The sequence below is a fragment of the Nerophis ophidion genome, linkage group LG02 (assembly GCF_033978795.1).
Source record: "Nerophis ophidion isolate RoL-2023_Sa linkage group LG02, RoL_Noph_v1.0, whole genome shotgun sequence".
In the NCBI taxonomy this organism is placed as follows: domain Eukaryota; kingdom Metazoa; phylum Chordata; class Actinopteri; order Syngnathiformes; family Syngnathidae; genus Nerophis; species Nerophis ophidion.
In genome coordinates, this window is record NC_084612.1 from 83,982,457 (window position 1) to 84,008,352 (window position 25,896).

General features: G+C 39.6%; 1 protein-coding gene across 5 annotated transcripts in view; it reads right to left on the minus strand.

Moving 5' to 3' along the window:
• The window catches only part of phkb (phosphorylase kinase, beta), a 274,364-nt gene that overhangs the window by 245,933 nt on the left and 2,535 nt on the right, over positions 1 to 25,896 (minus strand). For 4 of the 5 annotated variants that reach the window (XM_061892491.1, XM_061892500.1, XM_061892487.1 and 1 more), the window contains exon 2: positions 10,400 to 10,486. In XM_061892491.1, coding sequence (XP_061748475.1) covers positions 10,400 to 10,486 — 87 coding nt within the window. Of the gene's footprint in view, positions 1 to 10,399; positions 10,487 to 20,900; positions 21,014 to 25,896 lie in introns of all 5 variants that reach the window. The other variant, XM_061892509.1, reaches the window with a different exon arrangement.

Below are 25,896 nucleotides of genomic sequence, written 5' to 3' on the forward strand. Positions count from 1 at the left end.
CCTAATAATAATAAAACCTTAGAAATACAATAGGATCCTCTGTTCCAAAGGGACATTCGGTCCCTAATAATAATAAAACCTTGGAAATACAATGGGATCCTCTGTTCCAAAGCGATATTATGTCCCTAATAATAATAAAACCTTAGAAATAGAATAGGATCCTATGTCCCAAAGGGACATTCGCTCCCTAATAATAATAAAACCTTAGAAATACAATAGGGTCCTCTGTCCCAAAGGGACATTCGGTCCCTAATGATATTAAAACCTTAGAAATACAATAGGGTCCTCTGTTCCAAAGGGACATTCGGTCCCTGATAATAATAAAACCTTAGAAATACAATAGGATCCTCTGTTCCAAAGGGACATTCGGTCCCTAATGATATTAAAACCTTAGAAATACAATAGGGTCCTCTGTTCCAAAGGGACATTCGGTCCCTAATAATAATAAAACCTTTGAAATACAATAGGATCCTCTGTTCCAAAGGGACATTCGGTCCCTAATAATAATAAAACCTTAGAAATAGAATAGGATCCTATGTCCCAAAGGGACGTTCGGTCCCTAATAATAATAAAACCTTAGAAATACAATAGGGTCCTCTGTCCCAAAGGGACATTCGGTCCCTAATAATAATAAAACCTTTGAAATACAATAGGATCCTCTGTTCCAAAGGGACATTCGGTCCCTAATAATAATAAAACCTTAGAAATACAATAAGATCCTCTGTTCCAAAGGGACATTCGGTCCCTAATGATATTAAAACCTTAGAAATACAATAGGGTCCTCTGTTCCAAAGGGACATTCGGTCCCTAATAATAATAAAACCTTAGAAATACAATAGGATCCTCTGCTCCAAAGGGACATTCGGTCCCTAATGATATTAAAACCTTAGAAATACAATAGGGTCCTCTGTTCCGAAGGGACATTCGGTCCCTAATAATGATAAAACCTTAGAAATACAATAGGATCCTCTGTTCCAAAGGGACATTCGGTCCCTAATAATAATAAAACCTTTGAAATACAATAGGATCCTCTGTTCCAAAGGGACATTCGGTCCCTAATAATAATAAAACCTTAGAAATACAATAGGATCCTCTGTTCCAAAGGGACATTCGGTCCCTAATGATATTAAAACCTTAGAAATACAATAGGATCCTCCGTCCCAAAGGGACATTCGGTCCCTAATGATATTAAAACCTTAGAAATACAATAGGGTCCTCTGTTCCAAAGGGACATTCGGTCCCTAATAATAATAAAACCTTAGAAATACAATAGGATCCTCTGTTCCAAAGGGACATTCGGTCCCTAATGATATTAAAACCTTAGAAATACAATAGGATCCTCTGTTCCAAAGGGACATTCGGTCCCTAATGATATTAAAACCTTAGAAATACAATAGGGTCCTCTGTCCCAAAGGGACATTCGGTCCCTAATGATATTAAAACCTTAGAAATACAATAGGGTCCTCTGTTCCAAAGGGACATTCGGTCCCTGATAATAATTAAACCTTAGAAATACAATAGGGTCCTCTGTTCCAAAGGGACATTCGGTCCCTAATAATAATAAAACCTTAGAAATACAATAGGGTCCTCTGTTCCAAAGGGACATTCGGTCCCTAATAATGATAAAACCTTAGAAATACAATAGGGTCCTCTGTTCCAAAGGGACATTCGGTCCCTAATAATAATAATAATAAAACTTTAGAAATACTATAGGGTCCTCTGTTCCAAAGGGACATTCGGTCCCTAATAATAATAAAACCTTAGAAATACAATAGGGTCCTCTGTCCCAAAGGGACATTCGGTCCCTAATAATGATAAAACCTTAGAAATACAATAGGGTCCTCTGTTCCAAAGGGACATTCAGTCCCTAATAATAATAAAACCTTAGAAATACAATAGGATCCTCTCTTCCAAAGGGACATTCGGTCCCTAATAATGATAAAACCTTAGAAATACAATAGGATCCTCTGTTCCAAAGGGACATTCGGTCCCTAATGATATTAAAACCTTAGAAATACAATAGGATCCTCTGTTCCAAAGGGACATTCGGTCCCTAATGATATTAAAACCTTAGAAATACAATAGGGTCCTCTGTTCCAAAGGGACATTCGGTCCCTAATAATAATAACACCTTAGAAATACAATAGGATCCTCTGTCCCAAAGGGACATTCGGTCCCTAATAATAATAAAACCTTAGAAATACAATAGGATCCTTTGTTCCAAAGGGACATTCGGTCCCTAATGATATTAAAACCTTAGAAATACAATAGGATCCTCTGTTCCAAAGGGACATTCAGTCCCTAATGATATTAAAACCTTAGAAATACAATAGGGTCCTCTGTTCCAAAGGGACATTCGGTCCCTGATAATAATTAAACCTTAGAAATACAATAGGATCCTCTGTCCCAAAGGGACATTCGGTCCCTAATAATAATAAAACCTTAGAAATACAATAGGATCCTCTGTTCCAAAGGGACATTCGGTCCCTAATGATATTAAAACCTTAGAAATACAATAGGGTCCTCTGTCCCAAAGGGACATTCGGTCCCTAATAATAATAACACCTTAGAAATACAATAGGGTCCTCTGTTCCAAAGGGACATTCGGTCCCTAATAATAATAAAACCTTTGAAATACAATAGGATCCTCTGTTCCAAAGGGACATTCGGTCCCTAATAATAATAAAACCTTAGAAATACAATAGGATCCTCTGTTCCAAAGGGACATTCGGTCCCTAATGATATTAAAACCTTAGAAATACAATAGGATCCTCTGTTCCAAAGGGACATTCGGTCCCTAATGATATTAAAACCTTAGAAATACAATAGGGTCCTCTGTTCCAAAGGGACATTCGGTCCCTAATGATATTAAAACCTTAGAAATACAATAGGGTCCTCTGTCCCAAAGGGACATTCGGTCCCTAATAATACTTAAACCTTAGAAATACAATAGGATCCTCTGTTCCAAAGGGACATTCGGTCCCTAATAATAATAAAACCTTAGAAATACAATAGGGTCCTCTGTTCCAAAGGGACATTCGGTCCCTAATAATAATAAAACCTTAGAAATACAATAGGGTCCTCTGTTCCAAAGGGACATTCGGTCCCTAATAATAATAAAACCTTAGAAATACAATAGGGTCCTCTGTTCCAAAGGGACATTCGGTCCCTAATAATGATAAAACCTTAGAAATACAATAGGGTCCTCTGTTCCAAAGGGACATTCGGTCCCTAATAATAATAATAATAATAAAACTTTAGAAATACTATAGGGTCCTCTGTTCCAAAGGGACATTCGGTCCCTACTAATAATAAAACCTTAGAAATACAATAGGGTCCTCTGTCCCAAAGGGACATTCGGTCCCTAATAATGATAAAACCTTAGAAATACAATAGGGTCCTCTGTTCCAAAGGGACATTCAGTCCCTAATAATAATAAAACCTTAGAAATACAATAGGATCCTCTGTTCCAAAGGGACATTCGGTCCCTAATAATAATAAAACCTTAGAAATACAATAGGATCCTCTGTTCCAAAGGGACATTCGGTCCCTAATAATAATAAAACCTTAGGAATACAGTAGAGTCCTCTGTCCCAAATGGACATTTGGTCCCTAATAATAATAAAACCTTAGGAATCCAGTAGAGTCCTCTGTCCCAAAGGGACATTCGGTCCCTAATAATAATAAAACCTTAGGAATACAATAGGGTCCTCTGTTCCAAAGGGACATTCGGTCCCTAATAATAATAAAACCTTAGAAATACAATAGGGTCCTCTGTCCCAAAGGGACATTCGGTCCCTAATAATAGTAAAACCTTAGAAATACAATAGGGTCCTCTGTTCCAAAGGGACATTAGGTCCCTAATAATAATAAAACCTTAGAAATACAATAGGATCCTCTGTTCCAAAGGGACATTCGGTCCCTAATAATAATAAAACCTTAGAAATACAATAGGATCCTCTGTTCCAAAGGGACATTCGGTCCCTAATAATAATCAAACCTTAGAAATACAATAGGGTCCTCCGTCCCAAAGGGACATTCGGTCCCTAATGATATTAAAACCTTAGAAATACAATAGGGTCCTCTGTTCCAAAGGGACATTCGGTCCCTAACAATAATAAAACCTTAGAAATACATTAGGGTCCTCTGTTCCAAAGGGACATTCGGTCCCTAATAATAATAAAACCTTAGAAATACAATAGGATCCTCTGTCCCAAAGGGACATTCGGTCCCTAATGATATTAAAACCTTAGAAATACAATAGGGTCCTCTGTTCCAAAGGGACATTCGGTCCCTAATGATATTAAAACCTTAGAAATACAATAGGGTCCTCTGTCCCAAAGAGACATTCGGTCCCTAATGATATTAAAACCTTAGAAATACAATAGGGTCCTTTGTTCCAAAGGGACATTCGGTCCCTAATAATATTAAAACCTTAGAAGTACAATAGGGTCTTCTGTTCCAAAGGGACATTCGGTCCCTAATGATATTAAAACCTTAGAAATATAATAGGGTCCTCTGTCCCAAGGGGACATTCGGTCCCTAATAATAATAAAACCTTAGAAATACAATAGGATCCTCTGTCCCAAAGGGACATTCGGTCCCTAATAATAATGATAAATCCTTAGAAATACAATAGGGTCCTCTGTCACGAAGGGACATTCGGTCCCTAATAATAATGATAAATCCTTAGAAATACAATAGGGTCCTCTGTCACGAAGGGACATTCGGTCCCTAATAATAATGATAAATCCTTAGAAATACAATAGGGTCCTCTGTCACGAAGGGTCATTCGGTCCCTAATATTAATAAAACCTTAGAAATACAATAGGGTCCTCTGTTCCAAATGGACATTCGGTCCCTAATAATAATAAAACCTTAGAAATACATTAGGGTCCTCTGTTCCAAAGGGACATTCGGTCCCTAATAATAATAAAACCTTAGAAATACAATAGGATCCTCTGTCCCAAAGGGACATTCGGTCCCTAATGATAATAAAACCTTAGAAATACATTAGGGTCCTCTGTTCCAAAGGGACATTCGGTCCCTAATGATATTAAAACCTTAGAAATACAATAGGGTCCTCTGTTCCAAAGGGACATTCGGTCCCTAATAATAATAAAACCTTAGAAATACAATAGGATCCTCTGTCCCAAAGGGACATTCGGTCCCTAATGATATTAAAACCTTAGAAATACAATAGGGTCCTCTGTCCCAAAGGGACATTCGGTCCCTAATGATATTAAAACCTTAGAAATACAATAGGATCCTCCGTCCCAAAGGGACATTCGGTCCCTAATGATATTAAAACCTTAGAAATACAATAGGGTCCTCTGTTCCAAAGGGACATTCGGTCCCTAATGATATTAAAACCTTAGAAATACAATAGGGTCCTCTGTCCCAAAGAGACATTCGGTCCCTAATGATATTAAAACCTTAGAAATACAATAGGGTCCTTTGTTCCAAAGGGACATTCGGTCCCTAATAATATTAAAACCTTAGAAGTACAATAGGGTCTTCTGTTCCAAAGGGACATTCGGTCCCTAATGATATTTAAACCTTAGAAATACAATAGGGTCCTCTGTCCCAAAGGGACATTCGGTCCCTAATAATAATAAAACCTTAGAAATACAATAGGATCCTCTGTCCCAAAGGGACATTCGGTCCCTAATAATAATGATAAATCCTTAGAAATACAATAGGGTCCTCTGTCACGAAGGGACATTCGGTCCCTAATAATAATAAAACCTTAGAAATACAATAGGGTCCTCTGTCCCAAAGGGACATTCGGTCCCTAATAATGATAAAACCTTAGAAATACAATAGGGTCCTCTGTTCCAAATGGACATTCGGTCCCTAATAATAATAAAACCTTAGAAATACAATAGGGTCCTCTGTCCCAAAGGGACATTCGGTCCCTAATAATAATCAAACCTTAGAAATACAATAGGGTCCTCAGTCCCAAAGGGACATTCGGTCCCTAATGATATTAAAACCTTAGAAATACAATAGGGTCCTCTGTCCCAAAGGGACATTCGGTCCCTAATAATAATCAAACCTTAGAAATACAATATGGTCCTCTGTCCCAAAGGGACATTCGGTCCCTAATGATATTAAAACCTTAGAAATACGATAGGGTCCTCTGTCCCAAAGGGACATTCGGTCCCTAATGATATTAAAACCTTAGAAATACAATAGGGTCCTCTGTCCCAAAGGGACATTCGGTCCCTAATAATAATCAAACCTTAGAAATACAATAGGGTCCTCTGTTCCAAAGGGACATTCGGTCCCTAATAATAGTAAAACCTTAGAAATACTATAGGATCCTCTGTCCCAAAGGGACATTCGGTCCCTAATAATGATAAAACCTTAGAAATACAATAGGGTCCTCTGTTCCAAATGGACATTCGGTCCCTAATAATAATAAAACCTTAGAAATACTATAGGATCCTCTGTCCCAAAGGGACAATCGGTCTCTAATAATGATAAAACCTTAGAAATACAATAAGATCCTCTGTTCCAAAGGGACATTCGGTCCCTAATGATATTAAAACCTTAGAAATACAATAGGGTCCTCTGTCCCAAAGGGACATTCGGTCCCTAATAATACTTAAACCTTAGAAATACAATAGGGTCCTCTGTTCCAAAGGGACATTCGGTCCCTATTAATAATAAAACCTTAGAAATACTATAGGATCCTCTGTCCCAAAGGGACATTTGGTCCCTAATAATGATAAAACCTTATAAATACAATAGGATCCTCTGTCCCAAAGGGACATTCGGTCCCTAATAATAATAAAACCTTAGAAATACAATAGGATCCTCTGTTCCAAAGGGACATTCGGTCCCTAATAATAATAAAACCTTAGAAATACAATAGGATCCTCTGTCCCAAAGGGACATTCGGTCCCTAATAATATTAAAACCTTAGAAATACAATAGGGTCCTCTGTTCCAAAGGGACATTCGGTCCCTAATGATATTAAAACCTTAGAAATACAATAGGGTCCTCTGTCCCAAAGGGACATTCGGTCCCTAATAATAATAAAACCTTAGAAATACAATAGGATCCTCTGTTCCAAAGGGACATTCGGTCCTTAATAATAATAAAACCTTAGAAATACAATAGGATCCTCTGTTCCAAAGGGACATTCGGTCCCTAATAATATTAAAACCTTAGAAATACAGTAGGGGTCCTCTGTTCCAAAGGGACATTCGGTCCCTAATAATATTAAAACCTTAGAAATACAGTAGGGGTCCTCTGTTCCAAAGGGACATTCGGTCCCTAATGATAATAAAACCTTAGAAATACAATAGGATCCTCTGTTCCAATGGGACATTCGGTCCCTAATGATATTGAAACCTTAGAAATACAATAGGATCCTCTGTCCCAAAGGGACATTCGGTCCCCAATAATAATTAAACCTTATAAATACAATAGGGTCCTCTGTTCCAAAGGGACATTCGGTCCCTAATAATAATAAAACCTTAGAAATACAATAGGATCCTCTGTCCCAAAGGGACATTCGGTCCCTAATAATAATAAAACCCTAGAAATACAATAGGACCCTCTGTTCCAAAGGGACATTCGGTCCCTAATGATATTAAAACCTTAGAAATACAATAGGATCCTCTGTTCCAAAGGGACATTCGGTCCCTAATAATATTGAGCTGTAATTTGACCCCCTTAACATGCTTCAAAACTCACCAAATTTGACACACACATCAGGACTAGAGAAAATTGCGATCTAATCAAAAAAACAAACCCCAAAACTCAAAATTGCGCTCTAGCACCCCCTGGGAAGAAAACACAGACAAAACTGTCTCTAACTTCCAGTAGGAATGTCGTAGAATCATGAAACAAAAACCTTTATGTAGGTCTCAGTTAGACCTATATGTCATACACTGAAACCTCCAAGCAAAACCAACAGGACGTTTGCAATTCCCCCTTCAATACAAAAGTTGGGTAAAAAATGTCGCTTTTTTCAAACATTATCTTCTCTGAGGCCGTTTGTTGTGTCGGCTTCAAATAAGCACAGGAGAGAGATTGAACACTTCTTATCAAAAGTTGATGAAAGAGTTTTAATTACTGCTCCGGTTTGGATTTTATGAGCCCGCAAAGAACCGCTGCGGTGCTGCTGCTGTGCTATTGCTGTCATGATCTGTAGTCTGGATCATGTTTAATTTAGTTATTTTCTGTTAGTTTGGACTCCCTTTGTTGTTTGTGTACCTTGTGAGTTAGTTTGGTCACCATGGTAACATATTAATTTCACCTGCTGCGGGTTTCAGACGCACACCTGGTTTTGTTAATTACTTTCTTATTTAAGCCACCCTTGTCCTGTCAGTCGGTCTTGGTCCCTTGTTTGCGGTATGCAACTGTTGCATTGGTAATTACTAGATTTCTTTTTACCTGATACTGTGCTAGTGTTAGCATTAGCTTCTGTGCTTTCGCCACGCGTTTCTTTTCGTCTGTTTTTGTATCAGTGTGTTGTTATTAAATCATTCTTACTTTTACGTTGTTGTCCGGAGTGCCTATGTTTGCGTTGGAGGAACGATCCCGCATTAAAATGCGACCCACACGTGACAATTGCTGTGACAAGATGGCAGCTTCCTGCTCAGACAAAACTGTCTCTAACTCCGTATAGGACTGTCATACACAAATGAAACAAAAACCTCAATATAGGTCTCACTGAGACCTATATTTCATACACTGACCACCCCCAGCTACAATCAACAGGAAGTTTGCTATTCCCCCTTCAATACAAAAGCTGCACTCCATTCACCATGCATTAGAGTCTCAAAATGGCCGCACCAAGGTGTCCTTATTATTATGAGACTGATGTATAACACATGTGTAAACAACTTTTTCTCCGTGTAATATCAATCAATCAATCAATGTTTATTTATATAGCCCCAAATCACAAATGTCTCAAAGGACTGCACAAATCATTACGACTACAACATCCTCGGAAGAACCCACAAAAGGGCAAGGAAAACTCACACCCAGTGGGCAGGGAGAATTCACATTCAGTGGGACGCCAGTGACAATGCTGACTATATTAAAACCTTAGAAATACAATAGGGTATTGTAATCCTTCCATCCATCTTCTACCGCGCGGGGGCAGCAGCCAAAGCGGTCCCGCCCATCACCGCTTTGGCTCTGATGGACCAGAGCCAGGCCTTCTCCACCAACATCACCAATGCCTTTTCTTATGGGCACTCACCTTTTGTTTATTTTTGGTTTAAGCCTTAGAACACAATTTTACCTGCACCTTGCCTCCCGCTGTTTCCGACATCTACAAAGCAATTAGTTACCGGCTGCCACCTACTGATATGGACGAGTATTACACGGTTACCCTGCCGACACACAACAACAACACATCATTATCAATCAATCAATCAATGTTTATTTATATAGCCCCAAATCACAAATGTCTCAAAGGACTGCACAAATCATTACGACTACAACATCCTCGGAAGAACCCACAAAAGGGCAAGGAAAACTCACACCCAGTGGGCAGGGAGAATTCACATCCAGTGGGACGCCAGTGACAATGCTGACTATGAGAAACCTTGGAGAGGACCTCAGATGTGGGCAACCCCCCCCCTCTAGGGGACCGAAAGCAATGGATGTCGAGCGGGTCTAACATGATACTGTGAAAGTTCAATCCATAGTGGCTCCAAGACAGCAGCGAGAGTCCCGTCCACAGGAAACCATCTCAAGCGGATCAGCAGCGTAGAGATGTCCCCAACCGATACAGGTGAGCGGTCCATCCTGGGTCCCGACGAGCGGTCCATCCTGGGTCTCGACTCTGGACAGTCAGTACTTCATCCATGGTCATCGGACCGGACCCCCTCCACAAGGGAGGGGGGGGACATAGGAGAAAGAAAAGAAGCGGCAGATCAACTGGTCTAAAAAGGAGGTCTATTTAAAGGCTAGAGTATACAGATGAGTTTTAAGATGAGACTTAAATGCTTCTACTGAGGTAGCATCTCGAACTGAAAACGCTCTATAGCCCGCAGACTTTTTTTGAGCTCTAGGAATCACTAATAAGCCGGAGTCTTTACACTGATGTAAGGTTTTGGAAATGAGCGAACCAGCAACACACAAAGTTTTTTTTTTGCCCTCAAGTAAGTTGCCGACAAAGCCTGCGTGTGGTCTCCTCATCGCCGGCACACAATAAACAATTTTGCGCGGAGAAGTGACGGTCGATCCCGCACAAGACCGAAGAAGTGTTTTTGTAAGAGTCGTGCAGGAACATTCCACCTTTAGTCCTCACAACAATATCTGGGTGTCAAATGGAATCAGAAGAGTCGGTAGTCCGGGGGCTTTGTGCGCTTTGTGCGGCTCTCAGCATGATATCCCACAATCCCCGCTGATATCAGACAGGAGCACTTACCGGCATTGTAGTAGCGGTCCAGTTTCTCCCACATGGGCTCATCCTCTCGCTGGAGGATGGACAGCTTGAGAGGCTCATAGATGGATCCTGGGGAGGAAACACCAGCGTTACGTGTCTTCACCGCGCCATCTTGTCACTAGTCTGTGGTTTATTGATCATCTTGTCACTAGTCCGGGGTTTATTGATTGCAACTTTCAGGAGTGGATTAAACAAACCCCGTTTCCAGGAAATTGTGTTTGATGTAAATATAAACAGAATACAATTAATTGCAAATCATTTTCAAGCCATATTCAGTTGAATATGCTACAAAGACAACATATTTGATGTTCAAACTCATAATCATCAACTTTAGAATTTGATGCCAGCAACACGTGACAAAGAAGTTGGGAAAGGTGGCAATAAGTACCGATAAAGTTGAGGAATGCTCATCAAACACTTATTGGGGACACCCCACAGGTGTGCAGGCTAATTGGGAACAGGTGGGTGCCATGATTGGCTATAAAAACAGCTTCCCAAAAAATGCACAAGAAAGGATGGGGCGAGGTACACCCCTTTGTCCACAACTGCGTGAGCAAATAGTCAAACAGTTTAAGAACAACCTTTCTCAAAGTGCAATTGCGAGAAATTTAGTGATTTCAACATCTACGCTCCATAATATCATCAAAAGGTTCAGAGAATCTGGAGAAATCACTCCACGTAAGCGGCATGGCCGGAAACCAACATTGAATGCCCGTGACCTTCCATCCCTGTATCAAAAACCGACATCAATCTCTAAAGGATATCACCACATGGGCTCAGGAACAATTCAGAAAACCACAGTCACTAAATACAGTTGGTCGCTACATCTGTAAGTGCAAGTTAAAGCTCTACTATGCAAAGCGAAAGCCATTTATCAACAACATCCAGAATTGCCGCCGGCTTCTCTGGGGCCGAGATCATCTAAGATGGACTGATGCAAAGTGGAAAAGTGTTCTGTGGTCGGACGAGTCCACATTTCAAATTGTTTTTGGAAATATTCAACATCGTGTCCAAATGGGAAGCGAACCATCCAGACTGTTATAGGCGCAAAGTGTAAAAGCCAGCATGTGTGATGGTATGGGGGTGCATTAGTGCCCAAGGCATGGGTAACTTACACATCTGTGAAGGCACCATTAATGCTGAAAGGTACATACAGGTTTTGGAACAACATATGTTGTCATCTAAGCGCCGTCTTTTTCATGGACGCCCCTGCTTATTTCAGCAAGACAAGTGTTTTAACAGTGTGGCTTCGTAAAAAAAGAGTGCAGGTACTTTCCTGGCCCACCTGCAGTCCAGACCTGTCTCCCATGGAAAATGTGTGGCGCATTATGAAGCGTAAAATACGACAGCGGAGACAGTTGGTCGCTACATCTGTAAGTGCAAGTTAAAGCTCTACTATGCAAAGCGAAAGCCATTTATCAACAACATCCAGAAACGCCGCCGCTTCTCTGGGGCCGAGATCATCTAAGATGGACTGATGCAAAGTGGAAAAGTGTTCTGTGGTCGGACGAGTCCACATTTCAAATTGTTTTTGGAAATATTCAACATCGTGTCCAAAGGGAAAGCGAACCATCCAGACTGTTGTAGACGCAAAGTGTAAAAGCCAGCATGTGTGATGGTATGGGGGTGCATTAGTGCCCAAGGCATGGGTAACTTACACATCTGTGAAGGCACCATTAATGCTGAAAGGTACATACAGGTTTTGGAACAACATATGCTGCCATTTTTTTCATGGACGCCCCTGCTTATTTCAACAAGACAATGCCAAGCCACATTCAGTACGTGTTACAACAGCGTGGCCTGGTAAAAAAAGAGTGCAGGTACTTTCCTGGCCCGCCTGCAGTCCAGACCTGTCTCCCATGGAAAATGTGTGAAGCGTAAAATAGGACAGCGGAGACCCCGGACTGTTGAAGGACTGAAGCTCTACATAAAACAAGAATGGGAAAGAATTCCACTTTCAAAGCTTCAACAATTAGTTTCCTCAGTTCCCAAACGTTTATTGAGTGTTGTTCAAAGAAAAGGTGATGTAACACAGCGGTGAACATGCCCTTTCCCAACTACTTTGGTACGTGTTGCAGCCATGAAATTTAAGTTAATGATTATTTGCAAAAAATGACAGTAAAGTTTATGAGTTTGAACACCAAATATGTTGTCTTTGTAGCATATTCAACTGAATATGGCTTGAAAAGGATTTTGTATTCTGTTTATATTTACATCGAACACAATTTCCCAACTCATTTGGAAACGGGGTTTGTACTATCTACATCTATATCTCTACTAGGGTTGTCCCGATACTAATATTTTGGTACCGGTACCAAAATGTATTTCGATACTTTTCTAAATAAAGGAAACCACAAAAAAATGCATTATTATCTTTACTATCATTATTTAAATCTTAAGGTACATGAAACATATGTTTATTATTGCAAAGTAGTCCTTAAATAAAATAGTGAACATACTAGTCAACTCGTCTTTTAGTAGTAAATAAACAAACAAAGACTCCTAATTAGTCTGCAGTAACATTGTGTCGTTTGTCATTATATTATTATGAGGGACAAACTGTAAAAAATGGATTATTAATCTCCTCGTTCATTTTTTGTTAATATCTGCTTATTTTTCTGTTTTAAAATGTTCCATCTACACTTCTTTTAAAATGTCATAATCACTTATTCTTCTCTTTTTTTGACACTTTACATCAGTTTTGGACGATACCACACATTTAGGTATCAATCCGATACCAAGTAGTCAAAGGATGATACGTTCATCTTATTCAATTATGCATTTCCTGACGTTATAAACATAATTTGATATATATATATATGTTTTTTTTAAACGAAAGAAGATGTTTTGATGCCAAAAAATAACGTTGTAAACTTAGTATTATCGACTGTACTTGGTATCATCACAGTGGATGTTAGGTGTAGATCCACCAAGGGCGTTTGTTTACATTGTGACGCCGGTGAGCTACAATGTGTAGCTTGTCAGAAACTTACTTTGTCGCCATAGAGATGAGGATTAGTGGTTTAGAAGTAGCTAAAACACTGCGGATGGTCGTTAGCCGCTAGCTTGCTAGCCATGTCTTAAAGCACCTCTTCCTGGGGGCGTATCAGTGTTATAACGTCACCTCTATCTTTACTTTTTAGGCCAAAATGCGTCCGTTCTCCCTTTTCTGTCTACACACTGTGTCTGCTTGTAAGTACTCTGTGTGTGTGCACTGCCGAACATGCTCCACTGCTGGTAAAACCAGCAATGTCACCATCTGGCGACGAGCAGTCCTGCAGCGTGTGAAATAAAATGATGTGCGATATGAGCAGTCGTGCAGAGTGTGTGATAACATGTGCGATACAAGCAGTCGTGCAGCCTGTTTACTTCTGTGATATCATGTGCGATACAAGCAGTCTTGCAGCGTGTTTACTTAAGTGTGTGATATCATGTGCGATAAAAGCAGTCCTGCAGAGCGTTTACATGTGTGTGATATCATGTGTGATACAAGCAGTCCTGCAGCCTGTTTACTTCTGTGATATCATGTGCGATACAAGCAGTCTTGCAGCGTGTTTACTTGTGTGTGATATTATGTGCGATATGAGCAGTTCTGCAGCCTGTGTGAAATAATATGATGTGCGATACGAGCAGTCGTGCAGAGTGTTTGTGTGTGATATCATGTTTGATACAAGCAGTCCTGCAAAGAGATTACATGTGTGTGATATAATGTGCAATAAAAGCAGTCCTGCAGCCTGTTTACTTGTGTGTGATATCATGTGCAATAAAAGCAGTCCTGCAGCCTGTTTACTTGTGTGTGATATCATGTGCGATACAAGCAGTCCTGCAGCCTGTTTACTTGTGTGTGATATCATGTGCGATACAAGCAGTCCTGCTGCGTGTTTACTTGTGTGTGATATCATGTGCAATAAAAGCAGTCCTGCAGCCTGTTTCCTTGTGTGATATCATGTGCGATACAAGCAGTCCAGCAGCGTCTTTACTTGTGTGTGATATCATGTGCAATAAAAGCAGTCCTGCAGCCTGTTTACTTGTGTGATATCATGTGCGATACAGGCAGTCTTGCAGCGTGTTTACTTGTGTGTGATATCATGTGCGATACAAGCAGTCCTGCAGCCTGTTTACTTGTGTGATATCATGTGCGATACAAGCAGTCTTGCAGCCTGTTTACTTGTGTGATATCATGTGCGATACAGCCAGTCTTGCAGCGTGTTTACTTGTGTGTGATATCATGTGCGATACAAGCAGTCATGCAGCCTGTTTACTTGTGTGATATCATGTGCGATACAAGCAGTCTTGCAGCGTGTTTACTTGTGTGATATCATGTGCGATACAAGCAGTCTTGCAGCGTGTTTACTTGTGTGTGATATCATGTGCAATACAAGCAGTCCTGCAGTGTGTTTACTTGTGTGTGATATCATGTGATACAAGCAGTCCTGCAGCCTGTTTACTTGTGTGATATCATGTGCGATACAGCCAGTCTTGCAGCGTGTTTACTTGTGTGATATCATGTGCGATACAAGCAGTCTTGTAGCGTGTTTACTTGTGTGATATCATGTGCAATAAAAGCAGTCCTGCAGCCTGTTTACTTGTGTGATATCATGTGCGATACAAGCAGTCTTGCAGCGTGTTTACTTGTGTGATATCATGTGCAATAAAAGCAGTCCTGCAGCCTGTTTACTTGTGTGATATCATGTGCGATACAAGCAGTCTTGCAGCGTGTTTACTTGTGTGTGATATCATGTGCGATACAAGCAGTCCTGCAGCGTGTTTACTTGTGTGATATCATGTGCAATAAAAGCAGTCCTGTAATGTGTTTACTTGTGTGTGATATCATGTGCAATACAAGCAGTCCTGCAGCCTGTTTACTTGTGTGATATCATGTGCGATACAAGCAGTCCTGCAGCCTGTTTATTTGTGTGATATCATGTGCGATACAAGCAGTTCCGCAGCCTGTTTATTTATGTGATATCATGTGCGATACAAGCAGTCCTACAGCGTGTTTACTTGTGTGTGATATCATGTGCGATACAAGCAGTCCTACAGCGTGTTTACTTGTGTCAAATAATATAATGTGCGATATGAGCCGTCCTGCAGCGTGTTGACCTGTGTTTGATATCATGTGCGATATCAGGCTGTCTACACACTGTGTCTGCTTGTAAGTACTCTGTGTGAGTGCGCTGCCGAACATGCTCCACTGCTGGTAAAACCAGTAATATCACCACCTGACGACAAGCAGTCCTGCAGCGTGTGAAATAATATGATGTGCGATACGAGCAGTCGTGCAGAGTGTTTGTGTGTGATATCATGTTTGATACAAGCAGTCCTGTAGAGAGTTTACATGTGTGTGATATAATGTGCAATAAAAGCAGTCCTGCAGCCTGTTTACTTGTGTGATATCATGTGCGATACAAGCAGTCCTGCTGCGTGTTTACTCGTGTGCGATATCATGTGCGATACAGGCAGTCCTACAGCGTGTTTACTTGTGTCAAATAATATATTGTGCGATATGAGCCGTCCTGCAGTGTGTTGACCTGTGTTTGAAATCATGTGCGATATCAAGCTGTCTACACACTGTGTCTGCTTGTAAGTACTCTGTGTGAGTGCGCTGCCGAACATGCTCCTCGGCTGGTAAAAGCAGCAATGTCACCACCTGACGACGACAACTTTTGATTAGTCCGTCAAGTATTTGACCCCAACTCTGTGTTTAAGAGGTTTTTCGTGTCCCGGGTTTGTCCTCGATATATAAAAGTTCATTGCCGACATGAGAAAAATAGTAATTTTGCAGACATGCCCAAAATAAATTGTGGTTTTACTCCAAAGCCTTGGAGAGCCGAGTCCTCCAGAACTCTGCTAATGTGATCTGGGGGCTGATATGGAGGACTTTGAGGAGATCCCTGGTCTGTTTGACTTCCTCCATCTTCCAACTCGCCTCGCTCGCTCCCAGATTTGCATTATAATGGGCCGACCCCGGGTCGATAACACAGGTGGTTAACGCTCACACATTAGCATAATTCCACACGGTATTAAAAGTTTCAGAGGGAACAAAAGCTTGCCGTCTCTTCTGGGAGAGACTTTCACAGAATGGTGATGGAGGTGTCGCTTTCCAATCAGTCTTCGCTTGGGCGTGATATCATGTGCGATACAAGCACTCCTGTAGCGTCTTTACTAGTGTGTGATATCATGTGCGATACAAGCAGTCCTGTAGCCTGTTTATTTGTGTGTGATGTCATGTGCGACACAAGCAGTCCTGTAGCTTGTTTACTTGTGTGTGATATCATGTGCGATACAAGCAGTCCTGTAGCCTGTTTATTTGTGTGTGATATCATGTGCGATATAAGCAGTCCTGTAGCTTGTTTACTTGTGTGTGATATCATGTGCGATACAAGCAGTCCTGTAGCCTGTTTATTTGTGTGTGATATCATGTGCGATATAAGCAGTCCTGTAGCTTGTTTACTTGTGTGTGATATCATGTGCGATACAAGCAGTCCTGTAGCCTGTTTACTTGTGTGTGATATCACGTGCGATATAAGCAGTCCTGTAGCCTGTTTACTTGTGTGTGATATCATGTGCGATACAAGCAGTCCTGTAGCGCCTTTACTAGTGTGTGATATCATGTGCGATACAAGCAGTCCTGTAGCGTGTTTACTTGTGTAAAATATTATCATGTGCAATACAGGCGGTCCTGCCAAGTGTTTACTGGTGTGTGATATCATGTGCGATATAAGTAGACATGCAAGGTGTTCACCTGTGTGTGATATAATGTGCGATATAAGCAGCCCTGCAGCGTGTATACTAGTGTGTGATATCATGTGTGACAGAGGCTGTCCTGCAGAGTGTTTACCTGTGTGTGATATCATGTGCAATACAAGCATCCCTGCAGCCTGTTTACGTGTGTGTGATATCATGTGCGATACAAGCAGTCCTGCAGAGGGTTTATTTGTGTTTGATATCATGTATGGTATCAAGCAGTCCTGCAACGTGTTTACTTCCATGTGATATCATGTGCAATACAAGCAGTCCTGTAGCGTGTTTACTAGTGAATGATATAATGTGCGATACGAGCAGTCTTGTAGCATGTTTACTCGTGTGTGATATCATGTGTGATACAAGCAGTCCTGTAGCCTGTTTACTACTGTGTGATATCAGGTGTGATACAAGCAGTCCTGTAGCATGTTTACTAATGTGTGATATCATGTGCAATAGACACAGTCCTTTAGCGTGTTTACTAGTGCTTGATATCATGTGCGATACAAGCAGTCCTGCAGCGTGTTTACTACTGTGTGATATCAGGTGCGATACAAGCAGTCCTGTAGCATGTTTACTAATGTGTGATATCATGTGCGATACAACCAGTCATGCAGTGTGTTTACTAATGTGTGATATCATGTGTGATACAAGCAGTCCTGTAGCCTGTTTACTACTGTGTGATATCAGGTGTGATACAAGCAGTCCTGTAGCATGTTTACTAATGTGTGATATCATGTGCAATAGACACAGTCCATTAGCGTGTTTACTAGTGCTTGATATCATGTGCGATACAAGCAGTCATGTAGCATGCTTACTAGAGAGTGGTATCATGTGCGATACAAGCAGTCCTGCAGCATGTTGACTTGTGAGTGATATCATGTGCGATACAAGCAGTCCTGCAATGTGTTTACTTGTGTGGAATAATATCATGTGCGATACAAGCAGTCATGTAGCATGTTTACCTGTGTCTGATATCATGTGCAATACAAGCAGTCATGTAGCATGCTAACTAGAGAGTGATATCATGTGTGATACAAGCAGTCCTGCAGCGTGTTTACTACTGTGTGATATCAGGTGCGATACAAGCAGTCCTGTAGCATGTTTACTAATGTGTGATATCATGTGCGATACAACCAGTCATGCAGCGTGTTTACTAATGTGTGATATCATATGCAATAGACACAGTCCTTTAGTGTGTTTACTAGTGCTTGATATCATGTGCGATACAAGCAGTCATATAGCATGCTTACTAGAGAGTGATATCATGTGCGATACAAGCAGTCCTGCAGCATGTTGACTTGTGAGTGATATCATGTGCGATACAAGCAGTCGTGCATTGTGTTTACTTGTGTGGAATAATATCATGTGCGATACAAGCAGTCATGTAGCATGTTTACTAGTGTGCGATATCATGTGCAATACAAGCAGTCCTGCAGCCTGTTTACTAGTGTGCGATATCATGTGCGATACAAGCAGTCCCGCAGCGTGTTTACTTGTGTGTGATATCATGTGTGATACAAGCAGTCCTGCAGCCTGTTTACTAGTGTGCGATATCATGTGCGATACAAGCAGTCCTGCAGTGTGTTTACTTGTGTGTGATATCATGTGTGATACAAGCAGTCCTGTAGCATGTTTACTCGTGTGCGATATCATGTGCAATACAAGCAGTCCTGCAGTGTGTTTACTTGTGTGTGATATCATGTGTGATATAAGCAGTCCTGTAGCATGTTTACTTGTGTGTGATATCATGTGTGATACAAGCAGTCCTGTAGCATGTTTACTCGTGTGCGATATCATGTGCAATACAAGCAGTCCTGCAGTGTGTTTACTTGTGTCTGATATCATGTGCGATACAAGCATCATGTAGCTTATTTTCTTGTATGTGATATCATGTGCGATACAAGCAGTCCTGCAGAGAGTTTACATGTGTGTGATATCATGTGCAATAAAAGCAATCCTGCAGCCAGTTGACTTGTGTGTGATACCATGTGCGATACAAGCAGTCCTGCAGCGTGTTTACTTGTGTCAAATAATATATTGTGCAATGTGAGCCGTCCTGCAGCCTGTTGGATATCACGTGCGATATCAAGCAGTCCTGCAGCGTGTTTGTGTGTGATATCATGTGCGATAAAAGCAGTCCTGTAGCGTGTTTACTTGTGTCAAATATATCATGTGCGACACAAGCGATCCTGCAGAGTGTTTACTCGTGTGTGATATCGTGTGCGATATAAGCAATCCTGCAGGGTGTTCACTTGTGTGTGATATCATGTGCGTCACAAGCATCATGTAGCGTGTTTTCTTGTGTGTGATATCATGTGCGATATAAGCAATCCTGCAGTGTGTTCACTTGTGTGTGATATTTTGTGCGATACAAGCAGTCCTGCAGCATGTTTACTTGTGTGTGATATCATGTGCGTCACAAGCATCATGTAGCGTGTTTTCTTGTGTGTGATATCATGTGCGATATAAGCAATCCTGCAGTGTGTTCACTTGTGTGTTATATCATGTGCGATACAAGCAGTCCTGCCGCATGTTCACTTGTGTGTGATATCATGTGCGTCACAAGCATCATGTAGCGTGTTTTCTTGTGTGTGATATCATGTGCGATAAAAGCAGTCTTGCAGTGTGTTCACTTGTGTGTGATATCATGTGCGATACAAGCAGTCCTGCAGCGTGTTTACTCGTGTGATATCATGTGCAATAAAAGCAGTCCTGCAGCGTGTTGACATGAGTCGGATATCATGTGCGATATCAAGCAGTCCTGCAGCATGTTTACTTGTGTGTGATATCATGTGCGATAAAAGCAGTCCTGCAGAGTGTTCACTTGTGTGTGATATCATGTGCGATATAAGCAATCCTGCAGGGTGTTCGCTTATGTGTGATATCATGTGCGATACAAGCAGTCTTGCAGTGTGTTCACTTGTGTGTGATATTATGTGCGATACAAGCAGTCCTGCAGCATGTTTACTTGTGTGAAATAATATAATGTGCAATTCGAGCTGCCTTGCACAGTGTTTGTGTCTGATATCATGTGCGATACAAGCAGTCCTGTAGCGTGTTTACTAGTGTGTGATATCATATGCGATACAAGCAGTCCTGCAGCGTGTTTACTAGTGTGTGATATCATGTGCGATACAAGCAGTCCTGCTGCGTGTTTACTTGTGTGTGACGTCATGTGCGATACAAGCAGTCCTGCAGCGTGTTTACTCGTGTTTGATATCATGCGCGATACAAGCAGTCCTGCAGTGTGTTTACTGGTGTGTGATATCATGTGCGATACAAGCAGTCCTGCAGCGTGTTTACTAGTGTGTGATATCAAGTGTGATACAAGCAGTCCTGCAGCGTGTTTACTTGTGTGTGACGTCATGTGCGATACAAGCAGTCCTGCAGCGTGTTTACTAGTGTGTGATATCATTTGCGATACAAGCAGTCCTGTAGTGTGTTTATTAGACTGATTAGTAAATAAATGAAATACAAAGCAATGATATACAAAACCATCACAACCCTGATTTGTATAAAGTACCTGAGCTGTGAAATGCAGTGGAAACACAAACCACACACTTCTACAGGAACCTTGAGTTCCGGGTACCAAAACCTTCCTGAACTTCTGGTGCAAAAAAGGTGGTTTTGTGTCTTCAAGTGTCACTTCCTGCTTGTGCTTTTGTCACGCTTGGAGTCACCTGACCATCAAAACATGGCCTTCCCGCCACCGGGAGGACTTCCCGCTGCTACTTACCCAGTCTTTGAACTTTGGGAGGAGACCGGTTTATGGCAGCCATTCTCAAAAGGTGCAATTAAGGCCACTCTCTCTCTCTCTCTCTCTCTCGCTCGCTCGGCTAAATCACAAATCTACAGCAGGAGGTAGTTAGTAACACACGTTAGGATTTCCACACATGCACCAATTAAAACATTGAATTACATCCCACATTGATGATGATGATGGTTATCACAGTCAGGAGCGTGCAGGAAATGACAGAAAATATCACTGCGTTCAAATTCCAAAGTACCGTATTTCCTTGAATTGCTGCCTATGTCTAGAATTTCCACAGGGTCAAACTCGTCACGTCACGAGTGACACTTCACCTGTCATCATTTTCAAAATGGAGGAAGCTGATTTCAATCATTTGAAATCGCTTAAAGGGAAGAAGATTAAGAGCTATTCAGTAGGATTTAAGGTCCAAGCTATTGAATATGCTAAAAAGAACAGTAAGCAACTACGTTTTATTAATATACCGTAGCTGCGTGTGTCAAATATGAGTCATTAAATGACTCCATCCTCCTGGTGGTAGAGGGCGCTAGTGATCCTTCTTGCGACTACTCGGCTGCAGAAGAAGTGACAACAAGCAGCGATCGTTTATTTTTTCCTCTCGCTTGCACTTTTAACATGGAGGATTACATATCGAAAATAAAAGTTTTCTAAACTGGACTTTCAATGGAAGCAGGAGGTAATAAAGGAAGATCTCCATCGAGACAGAGGGACTTTTAAAACTGAAGAAAGATAAGGAAGACTTCTATAAACAAGTTATCGATGGTTTTGATCAGAAGGAGCTGCGCATGGACTTCATTTATAAGTAAAGGTAAGACCATAATAACGTTTTTTTTATTAAATGTGCTTTTCATGATGGTATCCTTACATCACACTCAAATTTTTAAGCGCAGGCTTAAATTTACCGCATGCCTTTGGTAAGAAAAGGTTTTAAAATAATTAGCGCATGCTTAGCATTACCTCCGGCTCAGGATTAACGTCAGGGTCAAACTCGTTTTGCAAAATATTATTTTTATTAGCGCATGTCTAGAATTTCCGTAGGGTCAAACTCGTCACGTCACGAGTGACACTTCACCTGTCATCATTTTCAAAACGGAGGAGGCTGATTTCAATCATTTGAAATCGCATAAAGGGAAGAAGATTAAGAGCTATTCAGTAGGATTTAAGGTCCAAGCTATTGAATATGCTAAAAAGAACAGTAAGCAGCTATGTTTTATTAATATACCGTAGCTGCGTGTGTCAAATATGAGTCATTAAATGACTCCCGCCTCCTGGTGGTAGAGGGCGCTAGTGATCCTTATTGCGACTACTTGGCTGCAGAAGAAGTGGCAACAAGCAGCGATCCTTTATTTTTTCCTCTCGCTTGCACTTTTAACATGGGGGATTACATATCGAAAATAAAACAGTTTTCTAAACTGGACTTTCAATCGAAGCAGGAGGTAAAAAAGGAAGATCTCCATCGAGACAGAGGGACTTTTAAAACTGAAGAAAGATAAGGAAGACTTTTATAAACAAGTTATCCATGCTTTTGACCAGAAGGAGCTGCGCATGGACTTCATTTATAAGTAAAGGTAAGACCATGATAACGTTTTTTTTATTAAATGTGCTTTTCATGATGGTATCCTTACATCACACTCAAATTTTTAAGCGCAGGCTTAAATTTATCGCATGCCTTTGGTAAGTGCCGGAGTGAGAAGAGGTTTTACATTAATTAGCTCCCGGGCGTCAATTCAAGGAAATACGTTATGTACAATCACCACCGATACGGTCATTCCAACAAAGGTAAACAATCATTGTAAAAGTTTGGCTCAGTTATCATTTCAGTGGACTTCCATGTTCTGGTCGGGCTAAAAGTGCAGCTGTGGGAGTGCACCGGATGTGGAACCTCTGGCCCGTGGGCCAAATGTGGCCATTCAAGCCATTCTGACGTATGCGTGCCATTTGGTCAACAACATCCAACTGTAGCCCAGTAAAATTAACGAATAAATACATTGTTGAATGGGGAAAAAAGTGGTGAGGGGAGCAGTGAGCAGCAGCAGTGGCCACGCCCGGGAATTATTGTTTGGTGATTGAACCCCCAATTCTAACCTTTTGATGCTGAGTGCCAAAGCAGGGAGGTAATGACTCCCATTTTTTTTTTATAGTCTTTGGTATGACTCGGCCGGGGTTTGAACTCACAACCTACCCACCTTAGGGCGGACCCTCTAACCACGAGGCCAGTGGTCCTCAACCTGTTTTATCAGCGCTTGATGATTTGTCCCACGGCCTTTTTTGTCATGAAAAAGGGAGTTATTTTTGGGTTGTTGCACTAATTGGAAGTTTAGCTTGTGTTTTTTTTATGTTGATTTCGTAAAAAAATACATAAAAATAATAAAAAATAAATATAAAATATTCTGCAGCCCGGTACCAAATGACAGGAAGTGTTCTAAATTTAGACAAAAAAAAAAATTGACTCCTTTTAACGCGTCCTATGATCCGGTGCGCCTTATGGTCCGGAATTTTTTTTTTTTTTGTCATGAAAAAGGGAGTTTTTTTGTGTTGTTGGACTAATTGTAAGTGTATCTTGTGTTTTTTATGTTGATTTAACTATATATAAAAAAAAAAAGATTATTCGGCGGCCCGGTACCAATCGAGCCGAGGCCCGGTAGACCATAAGTAAGTGTTCTAGTTTTAGAAAAAAAAAAAAAAAAAATATATATATATATATGACTCCTTTTAATGCGTCCTATAATCCGGTGCATTTTATGGTCCGGAAAATTTTATTTATTTATTTTTTTGTCATAAAAAAGGGAGGTTTTTTGGGTTGTTGCACTAATTGGAAGTGCATCTTGTGTTTTTTTATGTTGATTTAATAAAAAAACAACAACATATATGTATATAAAAAATAAATATAAAATATTCTGCAGCCCGGTACCAAATGACAGGAAGTGTTGTAAATTTAGACAAAAAAAATAGACTCCTTTTAATGCGTCCTATAATCTGGTGCGCCTTATGGTCCGGAATTTTTTTTTTTTTGTCATGAAAAAGGGAGGTTTTTTTTGGGGTTGTTGCACTAATTGTAAGTGAATCTTGTGTTTTTTATGTTGATTTAACTATAAAAAAATATATATATATTCTGCAGCCCGGTAGACCATAAGTAAGTGTTCTAGTTTTAGAAAAAAAAAAAAAAAAATATATATATATATATATATATATATATATATATATATATATATATATGACTCCTTTTAATGCGTCCTATAATCCGGTGCATTTTATGGTCCGGAAAATGTTATTTATTAATTTTTTTTTTTTGTTGTTGTCATGAAAAGGGGATTTTTTGGGGGTTGGTCCACTAATTGTAAGTGTATCCTGTGTTTTTTGTTAATTTAACTATATATATAAAAAAATATATATATTCTGCGGCCCGGTAGACCATAAGTAAATGTTCTAGTTTTAGAAAAAAAAATAAAAAAAAATATATATAAATATATATATATATATATATGACTCCTTTTAATGCGTCCTATAATCCAGTGCGTCTTATGGTCCGGAAAATTGTATTTATTTATTTTTTTTGTCAAGAAAAAGGGAGTTATTTTTGGGTTGTTGCACTAATTGGAAGTGTATCTTGTGTTTTTTATGTTGATTTAATAAAAAAAAAAAAAACATATATGTATATAAAAAATAAATATAAAATATTCTGCAGCCCGGTACCAAATGACAGGAAGTGTTGTACATTTAGACAAAAAAAAAAAAGACTCCTTTTAACGCGTCCTATGATCCGGTGCGCCTTATGGTCCGGAATTTTTTTTTTTTTTGTCATGAAAAAGGGAGTTTTTTTGTGTTGTTGCACTAATTGTAAGTGTATCTTGTGTTTTTTATGTTGATTTAACTATATAAAAAAAAAAAAAGATTCTTCTGCGGCCCGGTACCAATCGAGCCGAGGCCCGGTAGACCATAAGTAAGTGTTCTAGTTTTAGAAAAAAAAAAAAATATATATATATATATATATATGTATATATATATATATATATATATGTGACTCCTTTTAATGCGTCCTATAATCCGGTGCATTTTATGGTCCGGAAAATTTTATTTATTTATTTTTTTGTCATAAAAAAGGGAGGTTTTTTGGGTTGTTGCAGTAATTGGAAGTGCATCTTGTGTTTTTTTATGTTGATTTAATAAAAAAACAACAACATATATGTATATAAAAAAATAAATATAAAATATTCTGCAGCCCGGTACCAAATGACAGGAAGTGTTGTAAATTTAGACCAAAAAAAAATAGACTCCTTTTAATGCGTCCTATAATCTGGTGCGCCTTATGGTCCGGAATTATTTTTTTTTGTCATGAAAAAGGGAGGTTTTTTTTGGGGTTGTTGCACTAATTGTAAGTGAATCTTGTGTTTTTTATGTTGATTTAACTATATAAAAAAATATATATATTCTGCAGCCCGGTAGACCATAAGTAAGTGTTCTAGTTTTAGAAAAAAAAAAATATATATATATATATATATATATATGTATATATATATATGTGACTCCTTTTAATGTGTCCTATAATCCGGTGCATTTTATGGTCCGGAAAATGTTATTTATTATTTTTGTTGTTGTTGTTGTTGTCATGAAAAAGGGATTTTTTGGGGGTTGGTTCACTAATTGTAAGTGTATCCTGTGTTTTTTGTTAATTTAACTATATATATAAAAATATATATATATTCTGCGGCCCGGTAGACCATAAGTAAATGTTCTAGTTTTAGAAAAAAAAAAAAAAAAAAAAAAAATATATATATATATATATATATATATATATATATATATATATATATATATATATATATATATATACATATATATGACTCCTTTTAATGCGTCCTATAATCCAGTGCGTCTTATGGTCCGGAAAATTGTATTTATTTATTTTTTTTGTCAAGAAAAAGGGAGTTATTTTTGGGTTGTTGCACTAATTGGAAGTGTATCT